The sequence below is a fragment of the Bos mutus genome, chromosome 15 (assembly GCF_027580195.1).
Source record: "Bos mutus isolate GX-2022 chromosome 15, NWIPB_WYAK_1.1, whole genome shotgun sequence".
Lineage (NCBI taxonomy): Eukaryota > Metazoa > Chordata > Mammalia > Artiodactyla > Bovidae > Bos > Bos mutus.
Genome location: NC_091631.1, coordinates 32,298,340 through 32,320,449, shown reverse-complemented (window position 1 = coordinate 32,320,449; position 22,110 = coordinate 32,298,340). Strand labels below are relative to the sequence as shown.

At 36.9% G+C, this 22,110-nt stretch overlaps 1 protein-coding gene and 2 pseudogenes across 1 annotated transcript; 1 reads left to right on the top strand and 2 right to left on the bottom strand.

Moving 5' to 3' along the window:
- The first annotated feature begins 530 nt into the window (after window positions 1-530).
- On the top strand, window positions 531-1,600 carry LOC138990916 (olfactory receptor 52Z1P-like; annotated as a pseudogene).
- Window positions 1,601-9,549: 7,949 nt separating this feature from the next.
- LOC102271032 (olfactory receptor 51L1-like) lies at window positions 9,550-10,510 on the bottom strand (annotated as a pseudogene).
- A 7,751-nt stretch (window positions 10,511-18,261) lies between these two features.
- On the bottom strand, window positions 18,262-19,220 carry LOC102268776 (olfactory receptor 51G1-like). Its single transcript, XM_005909187.2, is given in 2 exon segments — window positions 18,262-18,947; window positions 18,950-19,220. Coding segments are annotated over 2 exon segments (957 nt in total).
- Window positions 19,221-22,110: the final 2,890 nt, after the last annotated feature.

The following is a 22,110-nucleotide window of genomic DNA, read 5'->3' as shown; positions in this document are numbered from 1 at the left end:
AGTTCAGATAAATCTTTTTTTTTTTTTTTTTTATTGTGGGAAAACTTAAACCAAGGGAAATATCTCATACCCTCAGGATGGAAAATAAGAATTCAACCTTTCATGCTGCCTTCAATTTTTTCTTTATCAGTCTACCATCCAACCCATCTCCTCCCATTAAATTTGTCCAATGAAGAATAGAATATTAATTCTCTCCAATATTCTATTCAGTGTCACCAAGACAAAGGAGAGAGAAAAATTATCTTTTCAGTATTTAAGAATTTATTACCAAATTAGAGGGAAACACTATATACACAGAACTGTTAAAGGTTCAAAAGACATGCATAAATTGTATAGTTATAACAACTGGCATTACAAAAATTCAACTCAACTCTTTTTTGATTCACAAATTTTTTTTACAGAGAAAAAATGTTCCATAAAAAGGAACTGGTTTGCCCATGATCATTTTTTTTTTTTTTTTGGATTACTTTGCTTTTGTCCATTATCATGCCAAAATTAATATTTCAGATTTGACTAAGCTAAAGGAATAAATGCTCTTTTTTGCAGTTATTTACTCTGGCTCTTTTCCTTCTATTTTTCACATAAAAGATTTATGCCACTTCTCTACAACAACATCAAACTATACATCCCCTCCCCTCACTGCCTTCTTGCTGACTGGTGTCCCAGGATTAGAAGATTTCCAAATTTGGATTTCCATCCCTTTCAGCTTCATGTACCTTTTGGCTGTGACAGGCAATGGCCTGGTTATGGTGATGGTGATCTGGGACAGAAGCCTCCATGAACCCATGTATCTCTTCCTGGCCATACTAGCTCTCAATCATGTTCTACTTTGTACCGTCACAGTGCCCAAAATGCTTCTTATCTTTTGGCAGGGCCCTTCCATATCAACATTCTCTGCCTGTCTCACACAGATGTTTTATGTTCATGCTCTATTTTCTCTGAATCTGCTGTCCTACTGGCCATGGCTTTTGACCACTATGTGGCTATCTGTGCACCACACCATTATACCACCCTACTTACAGGCTCTCTCATTAGCAAAATGGTCCTGGCTCTGGTGGCTTGAAGTGGTCTGGCTGTGGTCACCCCTGGGGTCCTACTTATTCTCCGCCTGCACTTCTGCCAGAGCAACATCATTCACCATACTTACTGTGAGAACATGGGCATTGCCAAATTGGCTTGCAATAGCATTGTCCCTAATAGCATTTATGGGCTCACTGCTGCTCTCCTCACCACAGGACTGGACTTTGTCCTTATCTCCCTGTCCTACTGGTTAATCTTGAGAACAGTCTACCGACTGCCTTCTAGGGAAGCCCGGACAAAGGCCTTTGGAACTTGTGGAGCTCATACATGTGTCATCCTGATATTCTACACTCTGGCCTTCTTTTCCTTCTTTACTCATCGCTTTGGACACCATGTACCCAGGCATGTCCTTATCCTCCTGGCAAATCTGTACTTACTGGTGCCGCCTACCATGAACCCCATTGTTTATGGGGTAAAGACAAAAGGTTGTGAGTGCTATGACTCTGTGCCCAACCTAAACCATCCAAGCGTAATAAAGCAACAAGGAACAGGGGAGTCAAGGATTGAGATACAGGTTTAAATGTCAAGTATAAATCAATTTGGACAGATTTATTCCTGCAACACCTACACAATGAATAAAGCTTTAAAAATTTGTATTTCTAAATGTCATCTTCCAGATATTGGGTAAAGAGGAAGCTAACAAGGAACTGCTCAAGTACCACTGAGAATTATTTCAACATAGAAGGCAAACCATTCAATATCACAGTAATCCAAGTCTATGCCCCAACCACTAATGCTGAAGAAGCTGAAGTTGAACGGTTCTATGAAGACCTACAAGACGTTTTAGAACTAACACCCAAAAATAATGTCCTTTTCATTATAGGGGACTGGAATGCAAAAGTAGGAAATCAAGAATCACCTGGAGTAACAGGCAAATTTGGCCTTGGAATACGGAATGAAGCAGGGCAAAGACTAATAGAGTCTCACCAAGAAAATGCACTGGTCATAGCAAACACCCTCTTCCAACAACACAAGAGAAGACTCTACACATGGACATCACCAGATGGTCAACACTGAAATCAGATTGATTATATTCTTTGCAGCCAAAGATGGAGAAGGTCTATACAGTCAGCAAAAACAAGACCAGGAGCTGACTGTGGCTCAGATCATGAACTCCTTATTACCAAATTCAGACTTAAATTGAAAAAAGTAGGGAAAACGACTAGACCATTCAGGTATGACCTAAATCAAATCCCTTATGATTATACTGTAGAAGTGAGAAATAGATTTAAGCGCCTAGATCTGATAGAGTGCCTGATGAACTATGGAATGAGGTTCATGACATTGTATAGGAGACAGGGATCAAGACCATCCCTATGGAAAAGAAATGCAAAAAAGCAAAATGACTGTCTGGGGAGGCCTTAACAAATAGCTGTGAAAAGAAAAGAAGTGAAAAGCAAAGGAGAAAAGGAAAGATATAAGGATCTGAATGCAGAATTCCAAAGAATAGCAAAAAGAGATAAGAAAGCTTTCCTCAGTGATCAATGCAAAGGAATAGAGGAAAACAACAGAATGGGAAAGACTAGAGATCTCTTCAAGAAAATTAGAGGTACCAAGGGGATATTTCATGCAAAGATGGGCTCTATAAAGGACAGAAATGGTATGGACCTAACAGAAGTAGAAGATATTAAGAAGAGGTGGCAAGAATACCCAGAAGAACTGTACAAAAAAGATCTTCATGACCCGGATAATCACAATGGTGTGATCACTGACCTAGAGCCAGACATCCTGGAATGTGAAGTCAAGTCGGCCTTAGAAAGCATCACTACAAACAAAGCTAGTGGAAGTGATGGAATTCCAGTGGAGCTATTCCAAATCCTGAAAGATGATGCTGTGAAAGTGCTGCACTCAATATGCCAGCAAATTTGGAAAACTCAGCAGTGGCCACAGGACTGGAAAAGGTCAGTTTTCATTCCAATCCCAAAGAAAGGCAATGCCAAAGAATGCTCAAGCTACCGCACAATTGCACTCATCTCACATGCTAGTAAAGTAATACTCAAAATTCTCCAAGCCAGGCTTCAGCAATATGTGAACCGTGAACTTCCTGATGTTCAAGCTGGTTTTAGAAAAAGCAGAGGAACCAGAGATCAAATTGCCAACATCCGCTGGATCATGGAAAAAGCAAGAGAGTTCCAGAAAAGCCTCTATTTCTGCTTTATTGGCTATGCCAAATCCTTTGACTGTGTGGATCACAAGAAACTGTGGAAAATTCTGAAAGAGATGGGAATACCAGACCACCTGACCTGCATCTTGAGAAATCTGTATGCAGGTCAGGAAGTAACAGTTAGAACTGGACATGGAACAGACTGGTTCCAAATAGGAAAAGAGTGTGTTAAGGCTGTATATTATCACCCTGCTTATTTAACTTATATGCAGAGTACATCATGAGAAACACTGGACTGGAAGAAACAAAAGCTGGAATCAAGATTGCCGGGAGAAATATCAATAAGCTTGGATATGCAGATGACACCACCCTTATGGCAGAAAGTGAAGAGGAACTACAAAGCCTCTTGATGAAAGTGAAAGAGGAGAGTGAAAAAGTTGGCTTAAAGCTCAACATTCAGAAAACAAAGATCATGGCATCTGGTCCCATCACTTCATGGGAAATAGATGGGGAAACAGTGGAAACAGTGTCAGACTTTATTTTTCTGGGCTCCAAAATCACTGCAGATGGTGACTGCAGCCATGAAATTAAAAGACTCTTACTCCTTGGAAGAAAAGTTATGACCAACCTAGATAGCATATTCAAAAGCAGAGACATTACTTTGCCAACAAAGGCCCGTCTAGTCAAGGCTATGGTTTTTCCTGTGGTCATGTATGGATGTGAGAGTTGGACTGTGAAGAAGGCTGAGCACCGAAGAATGGATGCTTTTGAACTGTGGTGTTGGAGAAGACTCTTGAGAGTCCTTAGGACTTCAAGGAGATCCAACCAGTCCATTCTGAAGGAGATCAACCCTGGGATTTCTTTGGAGGGAATGATGCTGAAGCTGAAACTCCAGTACTTGGGCCACCTCATGTGAAGAGTTGATTCATTGGAAAAGACTCTGATGCTGGGAGGGATTGGGGGCAGAAGGAGGAAGGGACGACAGAGGATGAGATGGCTGGATGGCATCACTGACTCGATGGACGTGAGTCTGAGTGAACTCCGGGAGTTGGTGATGGACAGGGAGGCCTGGCGTGCTGCGATTCATGGGGTCGTGAAGAGTTGGACATGACTGAGCGACTGAACTGAACTGAATGAACTAAGGTAATGTGCCACTGTATTTGCATATGGCATTTAAATATCCTTTTGGTAATAAACCATGTCTCTTCTACTTCAATTTGCTATATGCAGGACAACATATAAACTGTTTGTACTCAGAAACTAGTTCTGATTCCACTCTTACCATAACATCTGTAGGGCCCAAAATACGAAAGAAAGAAAGTGAAAGTGGCTCAGTCGTGTCGGACTCTTTGCGACCCCGTGGACTATACAGTCTATGGAATTCTCCAGGCCAGAATACTTGAATGGGTAGCCTTTCTCTTCTCCAGGGTATCTTTCCTACCTAGGGATTGAACCCGGGTCTCCCGCATTGCAGGCAGATTCTTTATCAGCTGAGCCACAAGGGAAGACCCCAAAATATACAAATAATTGATAAATATTTGTTGAATGGATAAATATCTCAATTAATTAAAAATAAATTCTAGTGATTTTATGTAACAACCCCCGATATATCTTTATGTATTATGTATGACATACAATTAAAACATTCATTTCCTTTCCTCTCAAAAAATTTCCTTTAGCATCCACAAGTATGACTTTCTTATCTCTTCAGGACCTTGGTGTATTAAAGATTCTTTTGGTGACAAACAATAGAAATTACCTTTTGTTAGTTAAAGGAATCAAAAAGCAGGATATGTCATGGTAACATTCTATGGGATATTATGACAGCCAAGGATAATTGAATTTCTATTTCTCAGGTAGGACTAAAGTCAGGCTGCAATTAGACCTCACCAGCAGGAATGGATAGCTTCTTAATTGAATTTGGGCTTCCCTGGTACCTTATCTGGTAAATAATCCTCCTGCAATACAGGAGAACCCGTTTGATTCTTGGGTTGGGAAGATTCCCTGAAGGGGGACATGGAAACCCATTCCAGTATTCTTGCCTGGACAATCCCCATGGACAGAGGAGCAAAGAGGCCTACAGTCCATGGGGTCGCAAGGAGTCGGACATGACTGAGCAACTAAGCACACATACCTGGTCTTAGTTACAATGACTGTGGGACAAAACATATGATTTCTGTATATAGGATCAATTGCTAAACTTGGATCAAACTGTTGTATTTCTTATTCTGATTTAATGGGGAATAAATTGTGTCAGGTAATTCTGAAAAAAAGGGAAGTATAAGTGGTCTGAATTCTGTTCACTGGATTCATTTGGCATGTTTATATTAGCACATGCAATCGTCCTAGTTTAGCTCTTCCTACACTAAACATTCTATTGTATTCCATAGTACTGGGACAAACTTTATCATCTATAAACTCTCATACCATAATTATTGCAATGTAATTCCTTATCTCCCCTAAGAAATATTCACCTCTTGATTTACAAAGGAGATAAAATACTTCTCTGGCATCAAATAGTAAAGACGTGCATCATGAACATAATAGAAACATATACATGGTCAAGTGGTTGAAGTAATTTGACTGTCTTGAAAATATTCATATTGTTTATATTTATATAAATATAAATATTTTTAAATATATAAAAAGCTGTTTATATAGGCTTTTTATAAATTTTCTATATAATCATGTAATTATCCATATTGTAGGTTTTAAAAGGAAATTTTGTTTTAATAGTTATTCAATTGAAATATTAAATGACTAAGTGTGCTAATGAAATATTTTGCAGCAATATTTTATATAGAGGAAAATGCTAAACACTTAGATGGTGAAATTGGTACTGATCTCCTCTGCTCTGACTTTTTGCTTGCTATCATGTTTTGCCACAAAGTGTTTTCTGCAGCACGTTGTTGTTCAGTCACTCAGTCGTGTCTGACTCTTTGCAACTCCATGGACTGCAGTATGCCAGGCTTCCCTGTCCTTCACCACCTTCTGAGTTTGCTCAATCTCATGTCCATTGAATCACTGATGCCACCCAACCATCTCACCCTCTGTTGTCCCCTTCTCCTGACTTCAATCTTTCCCAGCATCAGGGTCTTTTCCAATGAGTCAGCTCTTTGCATCAGGTGGCCAAAGTATCAGAGCTTCAGCATCAGTCCTTCCAATGAATATTCAGTGATGATTTCCTTTAGGATGGACTGGTTGGATCTCCTTGCAGTCCAAGGGCCTCTCAAGAGTCTTCCCAACACCACAGTTTGAAAGCATCAGTTCTTTAGTACTCAGCCTTCTTTATGGCAAGAATACACAGAAGGACTATACAAAAAAGATCTTAATGACCCAGATAACCATGATGGTGTGATCACTCAGCATAAAGATGACCAATGCATAGCACAAAGGTTAATGTTTGATATAATGAAAATAATTGCATTGCATTTTTGCTTAATAATAGGGGATTGGAACACAAAGATGAATTATTATTTGGCCTTCTGAATATATACACATTCTTCAGGTAGGCAGAGAAGGCTTTTAGAAGGCAAATAAATAATCATGACTTCATCAAACAACATAAAAAGCAAAGCCATCACTTTGCTGATAAAGGTTCATGAGATGTGATGGTTGGATAGCATCACCCATTCAATGGACATGAACTTAGATCAATCCCGGGAGATGGTGAGGCATAGGGAGGCCTGGTGTGCTGCAGTCCATGGGGTCACAAAAAGTCAGACAAGACTTAGTGACTGAACATTACTATATTTTACAATATGAGTAACAGTGTCTCTTAATTTATAAGTCCAAGTACAAATGAGATAGACACTTAAATCATATTATTGTGAATTTGGGGAAGGACAAGAGGCCTTCCTCTTTCAATAACACTATCTACTTGCTGGGACTCTAGCTTTTGTTAAATTTTTAAAAACAAGATAGTGCTTCTGTTCTCAGTTCATAATACAAACTTGATATCCATTCATTTGTATATTCAATCACTCATGTCTTCAATGACTATATTTTATAGGGAGAGTTATCTTAATTTTGATAATGTGTTTTTTTTTAGTGTGTTTAGTAAAGTATACTTTATGAATATGTGTGTCAACTGCTCAGTCATTTCTGACTCTTTGCAACCCCATGGACTATAGCCTGCCAGGATCCTCTGTCCATGGGATTTCGCTGACAAGAATACTGGAGTGGGTTGCCATTCCCTTTTCTAGGGGATCTTCCCAACCCAGGGATCAAACCTGGATCTCCTGCATTGAAGGCAGATTCTTTACCATCTGAGCTACAAGGGAAGCCCCATTTATGAATATAAAGTACCTCTAATAATATATCTTAAGAAATATATAGAAGATAGCAATTTGTAAACTCAAAAATTGGCCTGTATATTTACATACTCATTTGTATATTTTTGTATTTACATGCAATGCAAAATCTAAGATTCAATGGTTTAAATATATTTGTTAGCTAAAAAAATGATAAAACTTTTCATTTTTCAGAGCAGAAGCATTATGATAGATGTATTCAGCAAGCAGACACTAAAAATATATTTTGAATTTGAAGATTTTATAGAATGGCTATAGTTAAGTGAAGTCGCTCAGTTGTGTCCAACTCTTTGCGACCCTGTAGACTGTAGCCTATCCAGCTCCTCTATCCATGGGATTCTCCAGGCAAGGATACTGGAGTGGGTTGCCATTTCCTTCTCCAGGGATCTTCCTGACCCAGGGATCGAACCCTGGTCTTCCGCATTGCAGACAGACGCTTTAACCACTGAGCCACCAGGGAAGCCTGATATACTTATATGGTATACAGCAAATGATAATGTTCACATTGTCTTCCAATATTTATTTCTATTAATTTTATTTTATTTATTTACTGTAGGAAATATTATCTAAATTTGATGTTCATATATCTTGCTTTATTTTTACTTGATATCTGAAAGTGCTGAAGGAGAAGAGTATTTAGAAGTAGAGTCAAGAAATAGGATAAGAGGGATGGGAACAGATATAACTGAATTAAAACTAGGGAACAGAAATAAGTCATGGAAAGTCTTAGATGTCCTTCACAGGTTTGACATTTGAAATGGTAATCTCAAGTTAATAATACCTTTTTTGTCATGTGAAATGTGGGCTTATGACAGGTGAAATCTCTTTCTCCAAGATTTTTTTTTAATCAAATAAAACTAGTCATTATTTATCCAGTGATTGATTCATTTCTTTTCACTTATGCACTCAATAATTATTAAGTGCATAATTTAAATAAAGATAGTGTTGGTTCTCACAGGTAGCAAGCTGCATGAGACACAGTTCCTAGTGTAGATAGAATAAGATTTGTGAAAATTTATTATGTATTATTAAGATCAGTATACATAAAGTTATAAAGCATCCTTAAAGGATTTTTTCTTTTCATTTATTTGTCTTTGAACAAGTGTAGACATGTGAATTAAGAAATTTCAACTAGAATTGCAAGTTTCTTATACAATTCTATGCATAGCCATGCACTAGATCATTTGAATAATATGAAAAGACAGTTTATATGCCAAAAAATTGTAGAAAAAAAGATTTATATTTTATGACTCTTACTGTCATAAACATAAGTAGCTACACTTCAGTCAGTTAGATTTTTTATGTTTGAATACTATATCCTAAATTATTGTTAGATACACTTAATCCAGTGGATTATAATTACTGGCTTCATAAGACATCTCAGGGATTTCAAAAACTACTGAAGTTTCAGCTTTCTATAAGATTAAAATTATTTCAGAAAATTAAGTAAAAAATGAAGGTTGCCCATTTCTATACCTCGAGAAATTCAATTTCCTGAGAAAATACAGAGCATGTGTATAAAATTTTAAAAGATGCTTCTGATGCACCATGAAGATAGATAAAATGCTTTGAGCTCTAATATAATTTATATCAAGATATGATCATTACCATCTTTAATAAAAGTAACTTCAGCAGACTTACAAACACACTTATAACAAGAAAGATAATGTAAGATTCCCAGACAAATGGAGTATGTCAAGAAGCACAGAAATATGGGTTTAGAATGATCAAGGAAAATTTTATGGACAGGAAACCATGAATCAGGGTTAGGATTAGAAATGAGAGACAATAGATTTAAATGGTATCTAACACATTGCATTCCAACATATTCATGCCTAGAGGAGATTTAGGAAACATGTGTTAAGTCAGTCTGTATAATCCCAGTGGACACCAACTCTCTAATTTAGGACATCTGCAGGATGTAATGTCAATTTTATTTGTGTCATTTTCAGTAATATTTTATTGGAAATTCTGGTGCCAACATAGCATGTAGAAAAATCACTATATATTTACAAACTTAATATTTATGCCATCATTGTCTTGAGGACAAACCTACATCACAGAAGAACTGATTTTTAGGGGGAAAAGAAGACACAGAACTCCTTGGCGGATCTGCTTTGTCTTCACACTATAGATGACTGGGTTGAGCACAGGTGGAACTAGCAGGTAGATATGAGCCATGAAGATGTGGATGAGAGGGGATGAGTGTTTGGCAAAACGATGGACAATAGAGAGCCCAATCATAGGCACATAAAGAATAAGTACAGCACAGATGTGGGATGCACATGTGTTGAGGGCCTTAAATCTCCCCTCCTGAGATGAAATTTTTAATACTGAGTGAAGGATGAAAACATAAGACACAAAAATACCCAGAGAGTCCATTCCCCACAGCAAAGTGATCAGAACTATTCCATAAATAACATTAAACTTGGTGTCAGCACAAGCAAGGCGGATCATGTCCTGGTGCAGACAGTAAGAATGAGAAAGGATGTGAGAATGGCAGAAGGGAAAGAAGGCCAGCCGGGCGAGAAGTGGAATCACAGGAAGGGCACTTCTAAGCAGGGCTGCAATTCCAATTTTAGTGATAAGTGTAGGAGTGAGAATGGTGGCATATCTGCAGTGGGTGGCAGATGGCCACATATCGGTCAAGGGCCATGGCCAAGAGCACAGATGATTCAGTGAAGGAGAAAGTGTGAATGAAAAACATTTGGACTACACAAGTGTTGAACTGGATCTCCCTGGATATGGACCACAGCACCCTGAAGAGCGATATCATTGTGGGCAAGGACATGCCCATGTCAGTGAGAGAAAGCATGGCCAAGAAGTAGTACATGGGCTCATGGAGCCTGGGGTCTGTCCAGACAATATGTAGGATAGTGCAGTTGCCCATGATTCCAACAAGGTAGAGGAGACAGAATGGGATGGAAATCCAGTGGTGAAATTCCTCATATCCAGGGATACCTGTGAGATAGAAGGTGGAGGCCAGGATATTGCTGGAGTTTGCAGTTTCCATAGGGCTTACTGTTAAACCACAATCCAGATTCACAATCACACTCCAGAGGGGCAACAAATGAGAAGATCAGCACCTGTGTCACAAAAACAAAACAAAACTTCAGTCTGTCCTATAATCACTCCTAGATTTACCCTCACAGTTTTGCTTTGTCATTCTTAATTTCCTTGATGAGTGTTGTCCGTTAAGTAGAACATCCACTTTTATAACCACAGGGATCTTCCCTTCTTCTTCTCAAATGCAAATATATTATGTTCTATGAATATGGGTAATCTCCTTCTAAAGACACTACCCAGAGCTGTACACACAAAACCCATTCTAGACTACTACTTTAATTTCATACTTTTCTTCAGGAAGATCCTCAACCAGAGTCACTGGCCATACGTTAGAACTTTTTCTTAAAAAAAAAATAACTTGGGCAGTGACTTACATGAAATGGATTTTCTGTCTTAGCTTGATAGATTTTTCAGTAATACTAGAACACCATGCAAAGCATATTACAGAATTCAGGTAAGTATTGATCAGCATGGTTTTTGCTCTTACTAACCTATCTCTGGCTATATAAGTGATGCCACAGGGTTGGTACCCAGTGAAAATCAACTCTAATATCAATTTAGTATCAGGCTAGTATCCCCAAGAGCTAAACATCAGTTAGGATAGACAGAAGAATGCATGATTTTTAAAAAGTATAAATATATAATTTTTATGTAATATAAGCAAAGAAGAATTGACTGACTCTGCATTTAAAGAGTCCAAACTCTTCTTCCTACTATGTTTACGAACTGATTTATTATTTAGAGAGAGGCTCTATCTGCAAAAAAAAAAAAAAAAAAAAGGCAAAATAATAGGTATATAGGGATTGGGGAAAGATTGAGTAGAAAATCATGATTCATAGCAAAATCAAGAGAAAACAAAATAACAAAAAGATTGAATGACCAGAAAAAAAAAAAAAAAGCCTACTGTGCCTAATCTTGACACTAAATATTTTATACTTGGATGAATGAGTTAATATATTTTCACCTGTTAGATTCCAGTACTTCTTCTGTAGTCAATAACAATGCCTCTGAAGTAAGAAGATGAGCCATCACTTGCCCTTCTCTTGACAAGCATCCATGCTTACCAAAATTCTAATCCATGGGACAGATTGCCTCTAACAGTAAATTAATAAATTGTCATCATGCTATCTTGGAAAGTCTACTTTGGCTTTTGGGAGATCAAATCCTCTCAGTCTCCTCTTGCTGTTGTTATTTTAGTTGCTAAGTCAGGTCCGACTCTTTTGTGACCTCATGGACTGTAGCATACCAGGCTCTGTCCATGGGATTTTCCAGGCAAGAATACTGGAGTGGGTTGCTGTGTTCCACTTCAGGGGAATTTCCTGACCTAGGGATCGAACCCATGTCTCCTGCATTGGTAGGAGGATGCTTTACCACTGAATCACCTAGAAAGACTGCAGTCTCCTCCAGTTACATGTAAAGAAACCCTGACTGCAAAAATTATTTCCTTGGATGTTTAATAACTTTCTAGGAAATGAAAGATTCATAAGCAAGACACCAAATATGTATATTACAGAAACAATTTCAGGCTTTTTAACTCTTATTACAATTAAGTTCTACACACACACATAGTATGAACTGATACCTCTTACAGCCCTGCAGTTTAACTCCCCAAATTCCTATCTACTTCATCTTCCTGTCTACACCTGCACTAATTATTACCTTTAATGCCCAGATTTTCCAATATTATCCCTTCTTTTGTTGATTATTTTCCAATTTCTACACCATAATCCAAATTTAGAAATCTGGTTTTCATTTCATTGCCCACTCAATTCAGAAACTTTTTTAATGATTTCACAAGGTTTCTTTGAATCATCAAAAAGGAGTAAACATGAAGTTTCTTTGAAAACTGGGAAGATACCTGATCTAGTACATCTTTTGTCATCTTACTGACTCTTCACTGAGATTTTAAGGAGACAGTTATTCAACATCTTCCTTATTTAGAATCTGTTTCTCTCCTTCTGCAATCACTTTAACCTAAGCTGTATTCTGGTTTCAATGTTGTGCTCAGTTTAATTTTGACCAAATCACCTTTTCTTCTTTCTGTACCAAAACTGCCTCCTCTCTGAACTGAAGAAAGTAATAATTTGAAAGGATGTGCTAAGGTAAAAGATATATTGTGTGTAAAATACTTAGCAAAGAGCCTTCTGGATGATGATGATAATGACAACAATGATGATGACAACAGTAATACCAACAAGAATTGTTTAAAGTATAATGGGATTAGGAATATATGGGGAGACTATGAAGTATCCTCCTTTAGAGGAAACCATCATGAACAACCATCTCACAAGTGACTTAGGTGGCCTGAGAAGTAGAAAGTGAATTGTATCAGTTTCATTTCCTTTTCATCCAGTAAATTTCAGTATAGCCAGAGATATGAATTGCTTCTTAATCATTTTTTTTTCTATCCAGAAACTCCTCTGATCATTATGACACCACATATACACTTCTCATTTTATTCAGTGCCAGATTTGAAAAAAGCAACAACAAAAACTAAGTCCAGGATAGAATGAGAAGTCTCATCAAGAGTAAGCATGAGATCTTTGGAATTTTAGTGAATTAGGAATTGAGATATTAGCATTCTGAAATTACCACAACATAAATATCCATTATATTCCATATTCACTATAATCTGGTCTGTTATTTCACAACCCCCTTCAGGTAGCACCTGTTCATTTTGATAATCCAATTCCTATTGTTCCTGATCTTACAATTTTAAATGCATTCACATTGCCTTGTGGTTTCTTCCACATCTCCAGAGGAGGATGGAGTTTGTGGAGTTAGTTTATAAACTCAGAAATCTGAAAGTCTTCATTTGAATTTAGACCATAATTAATTTCATTAAAAATAACTGGTAATTAGGATTATAAGGAACCTCAAAGGTTATCTGGTGTAATCCCACTCATATTCTGGAATTCCTCTTTGTTATGTCTGATAATAGTCCTTCACCCTGTGTAAGCAATCATGTCCACCAACAGAAAGCAGACCACATGTCATGCATGCTAGGGTATATTAGGCAAGTCCTATCTGAAAACTCTGAGTCTGGCTTGAATGTTTTGTACAGGGTATGAATAATAAGGATATTTGGAGAAAGGATATCCTCTAATAAACTAAGAATCTTTTCCTTCTTGAACCATTCCCTTGGTGTTTCTTCTCACACTTTGGGTGTCTGCCCTTCTCTCTCTTGTCTCTCAAGCCCCACTTTGTGTTTTTCTATTACTTCCCACTCTTACTTTTCCCAGTCCTTACCTACTTGGTAGAATAGTTCCTCTTTGCATGAGAGATTGTTTTAATTCTCAAAGCAAGATGAATGAGTTAATAAGTCTTCCTCTAATCCTTAGAGATATGAGTCTCCCTGAGAAATGCAAGACTGTGCCTATAACCCTGTCACTGTCACTATCTTAGTTTATAGACCTTCCCCAATCCTCCCTTTACCATTCCAGATATTGCAGTTTGGAAATTCAAAGGCAAGAAGGCTACAGAGAGTCTCAAGTATTTATCACTTCAATGTCTAGAACAAAGCAGGTAGTACAACATGAGATGAAATACTAATTTGTATCCAGAATACGGTAGAATAGTAAAAGGTTGTTAGCTATGGTGTAGCCAATGAGAACAACTTATTCAGGACATAGAGGTGGGAATGGCTCTAAGTTGGTACTGTTACCACATACTAGATAAAAATGAAATTTACTTATGTGATTTGCTTCCTTCAAAACTATTGTAATAAAGAATATATGGGAAATCTCTGTAGCTTTCACTCAAATTTGCTGTAACCTTAAAATCACAATGAAAAAAGAAACCCATTTTAAAGATCATAAACAATAATGCTAAGTGTGATTCTCTGTGCCATAGTTTTTACTGATGAAAGGGATTGTATAAATTTGATTTGATTATGTATAGATGGTTTCATTCAATGAATGAAGGGCCATATGTCTGTCAACAATTTTGATTTCTAAATGTCTACTGGTGATTAAGCTATGTAGCAGAGTTGGCATGTGGACTACTGAATGATAAGAAATCTCCTCTCAGGGTGAATAAAACTGTCTTAAAAATATTGATTTCTAACTGTTTAGTACAGGAATTTCTTTTAAAAATGTGTTTTATTGTTAATCTTTTTTGACTCTGGTTTTGAACCTTGTAATACCAATTTATTTATTTTTTATTTTATTTTATTTTTAAACTTTACAATATTGTATTAGTTTTGCCAAATATCGAAATGAATCCGCCACAGGTATACTGTGTTCCCCATCCTGAACCCTCCTCCCTCCTCCCTCCCCATACCCTCCCTCTGGGTTGTCCCAGTGCACCAGCCCCAAGCATCCAGTATCGTGCATCGAACCTGGACTGGCGACTCGTTTCATACATGATATTATACATGTTTCAGTGCTATTCTCTCAAATCTCCAACCCTTTCCCTCTCCCATAGAGTCCATAAGACTGATCTATACAGGAATTTGTCTTTTTACAAGGGTTATATTTCCCATCTTTCTAAATTCAATATATATGCATTAGTATACTGTATTGGTGTTTTTCTTTCTGGCTTACTTACTCTGTATAATAGGTTCCAGTTTCATCCATCTCATTAGAACTGATTCAAATGTATCCTTTTTAATGGCTGAATAATACTCCATTGTGTATAGACAGCTTTCTTATCCATTCATCTGCTGATGGATGCTTCCATGTCCTGGCTATTATAAACAGTGCTGCGATGAACATTGGGGTACATGTGTCTCTTTCCCTTCTGGTTTCCTCAGTGTGTATGCCCAGCAGTGGGATTGTTGGATCATAAGGCAGATACTAATTTAAATCTTAACAAATCTATCATCTCACTCAAGTAAGATATTGGTGATTACACATGTCATAGCTTGCTAATCTTCCTGTACTCTTATATTTAAGATACTAATTGACAATTAGCTCTTTCAGGAGTTAAAAAATATAAGTAATTACTACAACAGAAGTAATAGTTCTCATAAATAATATTTACTCAGTTATTAAAATAAATTCACCATCCAATAACAGTCCATGAAAATAAGAGGCTATTTCTATCCCACCACTAGAAAAATCTTCACACTTCCATCTTCCAATATCTTGTTGTGAAATTACCACAGAAATGATTTGAACTTACTTCCTTCACTGACATGGGATGCCTCAGAAATATCCTTACACTTAGCTTTTTGTAATATTAACTTAAATCATTGGAGAAGGAAATGGCAACCCACTACAGTATTATTGTCCAGAAAATCCCATGGACAGAGGAGCCTGGGTGGGCTAAAGTTCATGGAGTCGCAAACAGTCAGACACAACTGAACAACTGAGCACAATTTAAATCACTTTGACATCATCCAAATTGGATATGTTCAAAGATCTCAGATTTAGAGGATTGTTATTAGTCAGTGAAACCATACTCCTTTATATATGGTCTGTATATTTCTCATGTAAAAAACATAGGAACAAATTTTTTAAAAAAAGCAATTTTATCTCTCACTGCTAAATTTTTTGACAACCAAGATCATAAGCTCAATTTTGAATGACTCACTCTAATGGCAAGAAAATGATTTACAAATATTCACATTTACAGCTACAAGATAAAGCACTACAGAGACCACAAAGCCTGAACTATACATGCGTAGTTGAGAGCAGATACAAATATGAAAGGCAGACTGCTTGCCAAAGGGCATCCTTAGGCTGTTTTCCAGATTTGCTCTGCTCTGTCTTGACCACAGTGAGCTGAATCAACAGGTCCCTTTGCTCTCTGACTTCTGGTTTGACTTGATTGCTAACGGAAATGCAGGAAGCAAGATACAGTTGGAACGTTTACCCCTTTGACTCCCCAACAACCCTCACTGTGGCTTCCTCATGGTGGCTGCATCTTTCTACAGAAAGGGAAAGCTCATGCTGGGTGTCCTTCTCCACATGCTGTCCTTCCCATGTTCTGGTAAAAATTTTGTTCCCTTGCCACTTCAGGACTAACATTGGCATCAAATTCCCTTCTGTAGTACTATCTACATCAATGATATATTTATAAAATATGTATAAAAATATTTATTCTTGGTTTTACCAAATATTGTCCACATATTTTCAATAACCCTAATGCCTGTATCAAAGTCTTCATATTATCCAGTTTGAGAACAATTTTTTTTTTTCCTGACAGAACCTTAATTAAGACAAAGGAGAGGTATCTACCTCATATACATATGTGTACCTCTTTTACTTTCTATCTCTGTCTTTGTGTTTATCACCATCACTATCACTATTGGCCAACTTAATACATGTTGAAGTTCTAATATGTGTAATTTTTTTCCCATTTTTTACAGGAAGCCTGATGTTTATTTTTTGGTAAATCAAATGAAAAATCTTTTTTCTCCTAGAATGGGGGATTCACCTCAGAAATGTCAGTTGCTCAAGTGTAAGAGAAAAAGCATCAGGTAAATCTTTGTATATTTAGTTTTTCAACACAGTTGACACAGTTCAGTGGATCCCTTTGCTATAAAATCTACATTCATATCTGATTTATTTTTAACATAATTTTCACAGATTTTTTTTTTTTCTGTTTTCAATTCACTTGGAACTGCAGAGTTTGTTCTCTATTTTTATTTTTATTCTATTCCCTGAGCTGGTTTACTTTCTAAATGAATTTTTAAAACTATGATTCCTAATAGTTTTAATTTTTAAAATTATCTTATGTATTCTTTTCAGAGTATCTAGAAATAATCCTGAAAAAATGTGTTTATTATGTTTTTCAGCTTCCCTTTATTTAACCAAGGGGATGTCTTTGAGGATGATTTAAAATAGTATTTGTACAAAACAAATGTATTCTCTTTGAGTCCTCTTTCTAACTACCTTACATCCATTTCTATTCTCCCACTAGAATATGTACTTTAATCTTGGGTGTTGAAAACTTGTTTCCTCTTGTATCCTAGGGAATTGTGTAAGACAGCAAGATCCTCAGACGATTACAGTTTATGGTGATGGGGGGAAGGGTTCTCTCTTGCTCTATTTTTGTTTAAAGTTCTGTACATGAGATATTACACCTAATAGGAGTGTACACTGATCAAGGGATTTTGATATTTTCACTACATTTCATGAATACAGATTCCCTCTATTGTGAAGTTTGGATTTCTCTTCTAGTTTTCTCCATTGAAGAACAACAACAACAAAAAAAACTAACTTTATTCATCACCCAGATTTTTTTCTGACAATCATTTCAATAGAAGTAAAGGAAATAAAGAAATGCAATAGTTTCATTTATGCCATCTCTAAATTTAAACATCCACTTGCTTACAATTTGACTCAAAATATGGAGTGTGAAGTCTACTTTGACATAATAGAAAGAAAATGTAATGAATTATCAACATAAATTCTGCTGTGTATTACGTCTTTTACCATTGAGTTGTTCAGGGAATTTCTCTATTTTAGTTATTACATAGAAAATTGTACTTCCCTTCAAACTTGAGTGGAAAATATCTCTGTAAAATATTTGAATGAAGTTATTCCCTCTTGCTACTTATCCTGAGAAAAGGGTTTTGAGATGATTTAAAGCTAGGAAATAATGATAGAAACTGAAATATTTTTCTTGAAGGGACATGTGGAATTTGTGAACTCTCATGGAATTATTATATACCAAATGTGTCCAAGAATTTCTAACAGGTTACTTTTTAGGATGAAGGCAATGGATGTAAAAGTTGAAATATCAGAGAATCTAAGTTTGAGCAAGCCCTATCCTTTTGGATAATAATATCCCTAGGAAGCCTTGGCGAATCTGCTTTGTCTTGATGCTATAAATAATTGGGTTGAGAACTGGTGGAACTAACAGGTAAATATCTGCCATGGTAATATGAATAATGGGAGAGAAATGTTTTGCAAAACGATGCACTAAGGACAACCCTATCATTGGCACATACAGAATGAGCACAGCACAAATATGGGAGATACATGTACTGAGGGCTTTGAGTTTCCCTCCCTGGGATGCAATGTGCAACACAGAGCAGAGGATGAAAGCATAAGATAAAAAGATTCCTAGAGAATCTACACCCCAATAAAATGCAACAACAAACAAGCCATACAAAACATTGAATGAGATGTCAGAACAGGCCAGTTGGATGACATCTTGATGTAAGCAGAAGGAGTGGGAGAGAACATGGGAGTGACAGAAAGAAAATGTGGGGATACGAACAAGAACAACAGGGAGGACAGTGGAGCATCTGATTACGATGAAGACCCCTATGTAGACAATGCGTTGTGGGGTAAGTTTGCTGGAATACCTCAAAGGATCGCAGATGGCAACATAGCGGTCAAAAGCCATGGCTAGGAGCACAGCTGATTCCATTAGAGAAAAAGTGTGAATAAAATACATCTGGGCTATACAAGTATTCATCTCAATCTCCTAGCATCAAACCAGAAGGTTCTCAGTACTGTGGGCAGGGTGGAGATGCACATGCCCATGTCCGTGAGGGACAGCATGGCCAGGAAGTAGTACATGGGCTCATGGAGACTCTTGTCAGTGTGGATGATGTGAAGAACTGTACAGTTGCCCACTATTCCAATCAGATAGAACACACAAAAGGGGATGGAAATAAAGTGTTGAACATCCTTGCAGCCAGGAATCCCAGAGAGGTAGAATGAAGGTGCCTGTCCAATACTGGAATTAGTGCCTGTCATTACATTGTTCCAAGAAGCCATTTTTCTACAATTAGAATATGAACTCCTAAAGGGAAGAAAAACATACAACATTGAGAAGATAGCAGGTCATGTTTTTACATTAGGTTTTTTTCTTAATGCTTGCTTTGTAGGGGCATTATTCATACAGATTTGGAAATTACTTTGAATCATGTTAATATATTACTGTTTAATCCTTAAAATGATTTGTGGTTATTATACTATTATCTGTCAATCTTTTAGGCTGCTGATTCTGGATTTTGAATGTTTCATAGAATGCCCTTTCCTCTCCTAAGTGTATAATATAGTCTCTTCCATTTTTACTATTATTTTCTTAGGTTAGTTTATTTTTATTCACTTTCAGTTGTATCATTTACCTTTATTTTTGATTGTGATGTAAAGTAAGAATATTTTCCCAGACCCTGACCTCTCTATGTTAAGCATTCATTTAGCATTCATTTCACTCTGACAATGACACTTGGTGGAGGCATTTTAGAATGAATGTCAGAAAAAGCTTAGGCAAAAAATGAATAAAGTTTGTTTTATCCAATGGAAAAAATCACACAAGACTAATCAAGTCATATAGGATATAAAATTGATATTTCAAAAAAAAAAAAAAAACAAAACCACTGCATATGCAGCAAGTATGGTTATCAATTAGAGAGGTACATAAATCAGCCCTCAAACTGATTTAAATGTGAACCAGAAGTCCCCAAGCATCAAGGGTAAATAAGTGCCTACCTATTTGACACAGTCTCAGGGATTTGGAGTTCAGTTTCTCTTTCATATTCTCCACCAAGGCTTATTTATGTGTACCTACCCTGCAATAAGGCAAGAGTTTTAAGTAAATTTTATCATTTGTTCCATGGTTATAATTGATTTGTGAACTATGTCAGTTTTCTTAATCCTGGAGACTCCCTTCAATTGTCTGTGGAGTCCCAACTAGTTTTCTCCTGTTGCCATCTGTGAACACAGTCTTCAGACATCTCTGACAGCAAGGAAAACATCAGCCATCACAGCCTCATGATCCCTAAGATATTAGAATGAAGTTAACCCACCCTCAGGCTGTGATCCCATGGTCCACTATAATGGCAATAATCTAGTGTCCTGCTTTTTTTTTTTTTTTCTGCTCCTTTGCTCATTTTCCCTCATGATTCAATCTTTCTTTCATAAGAGTAAGTTGGCTATTAATGGAGATCTCCCCATAGAAAAGGTAAAACAGATGTTATTATCCAATTCCTTAAAAGTATTCATTAGTCACAATCACATCCTAATAAATAAGAGTACTTTTAGACTCATAATTATTTATATATTTATTATCATATTTGAACCTTGGAATATGAGATCAACAGAAACTTGGTTATATATGAGTAACCTAAGGTTCAGAAATACCATTGATCAAACTAAAGACCAATTTTGTTTAGAATCCAAAGCCCCTGATTCTAAAATGTTACTAAAATATTTTAACTCTAAGTTCAGAAAGTAGCCCCAGTTCTGTCCTATAATGTCCATAGCACACTAGGAAGTGTGTATTCTTGCCACCTTTTAAAAGGCCCTTCCTCCTTAGACTGCAGGATATTTTTACCAGGTTTCCCTGAGTAATCCTGGGAATTACTTATCTTTTTCTGCAATTGCTTCCAAGTTTTACTTGAAAATGTGCAGTCTTCTCACTTTCCTTTAGAGTTTTAACAAAACAGTGGCTTAGAAGAAAACTGAGAGAGAAAAGCCTTAAAACAAAGAACTTTTACTGGACAGAGAATGGCAAAACAGAAATCAGATTGATTATATTCTTTGCAGCCAAAGATGGAGAAGCTCTCTATAGTCAGCACAAGACTGGGAGCTAACTGTGGCTCAGATCATGAACTCCTTATTGCCAAATTCAGACTTAAATTGAAAATCGAAGAAAACCACTAGATATTCAGGTATGATCTAAATAAAATATCCTACAGTTATACAGTGGAAGTGAGAAATAGATTCAAAGGATTAGATCTGATAGACAGAGTGTCTGAAGAACTATGATGGAGGTTTGTGACACTTGTACATGGAGGCAGTAATCAAGACCATCCCCAAGAAAAATAAATGCAAAAAGGCTAAATGGTTGTCTGAGGAGGCCTTACAAATAGCTGAGAAAAGAAGATATGCTAAAGGCAAAGGAGAAAAGGAAAAATATAATCATCTGAATGCAAAGTTCCAAAGAATAGCAAGGAGGGATAAAAAAAGCCTTCCTCAATGATCAATGCAAAGAAATAGAGGAAAACAATAGAATGGGAAAGACTAGAGATCTCTTCAAGAAAATGAGAGATACCAAGACAATATTTCATGCAAAGATGGACAAAATAAAGGACAGAAAGTGTATGGACCTAACAGAAGCAGAAGATATTAAGAAGAGGTGGCAAGAATACACAGAACTATACAAAAAAGATCCTCACGACCCAGATAACCATGATGGTGTGATCACTCACCTAAAGCCAGACATCCTAGAATGTGAAGTCAGGTGGGCCTTAGGAAGCATCGCTACAAACAAAGCTAGTGGAGGTGATAGAATTCCAGTGGAGCTATTTTAAATCCTGAAAGATGATGCTTTGAAAGCGCTGCACTCAATATGCCAGCAAATTTGGAAAACTCAGCAGTGGCCATAGGACTGGAAAAGGTCAGTTTTCATTCCAATCCCAAAGAAAGGCAATGCCAAAAAATGCTCAAATTACCACACACGCTAGCAAAATAATGCTCAAAATTCTCCAAGCCAGGCTTCAACAGTATATGAACCATGAACTTCCAGATGTTCAAGGTGGTTATAAAAGGCAGAGGAACCAGAGATCAAATTGCCAACATTCGTTGGATCATCAAGAAAGCAAGAGAGTTCCAGAAAAACATCTACTTCTGCTTTGTTGAC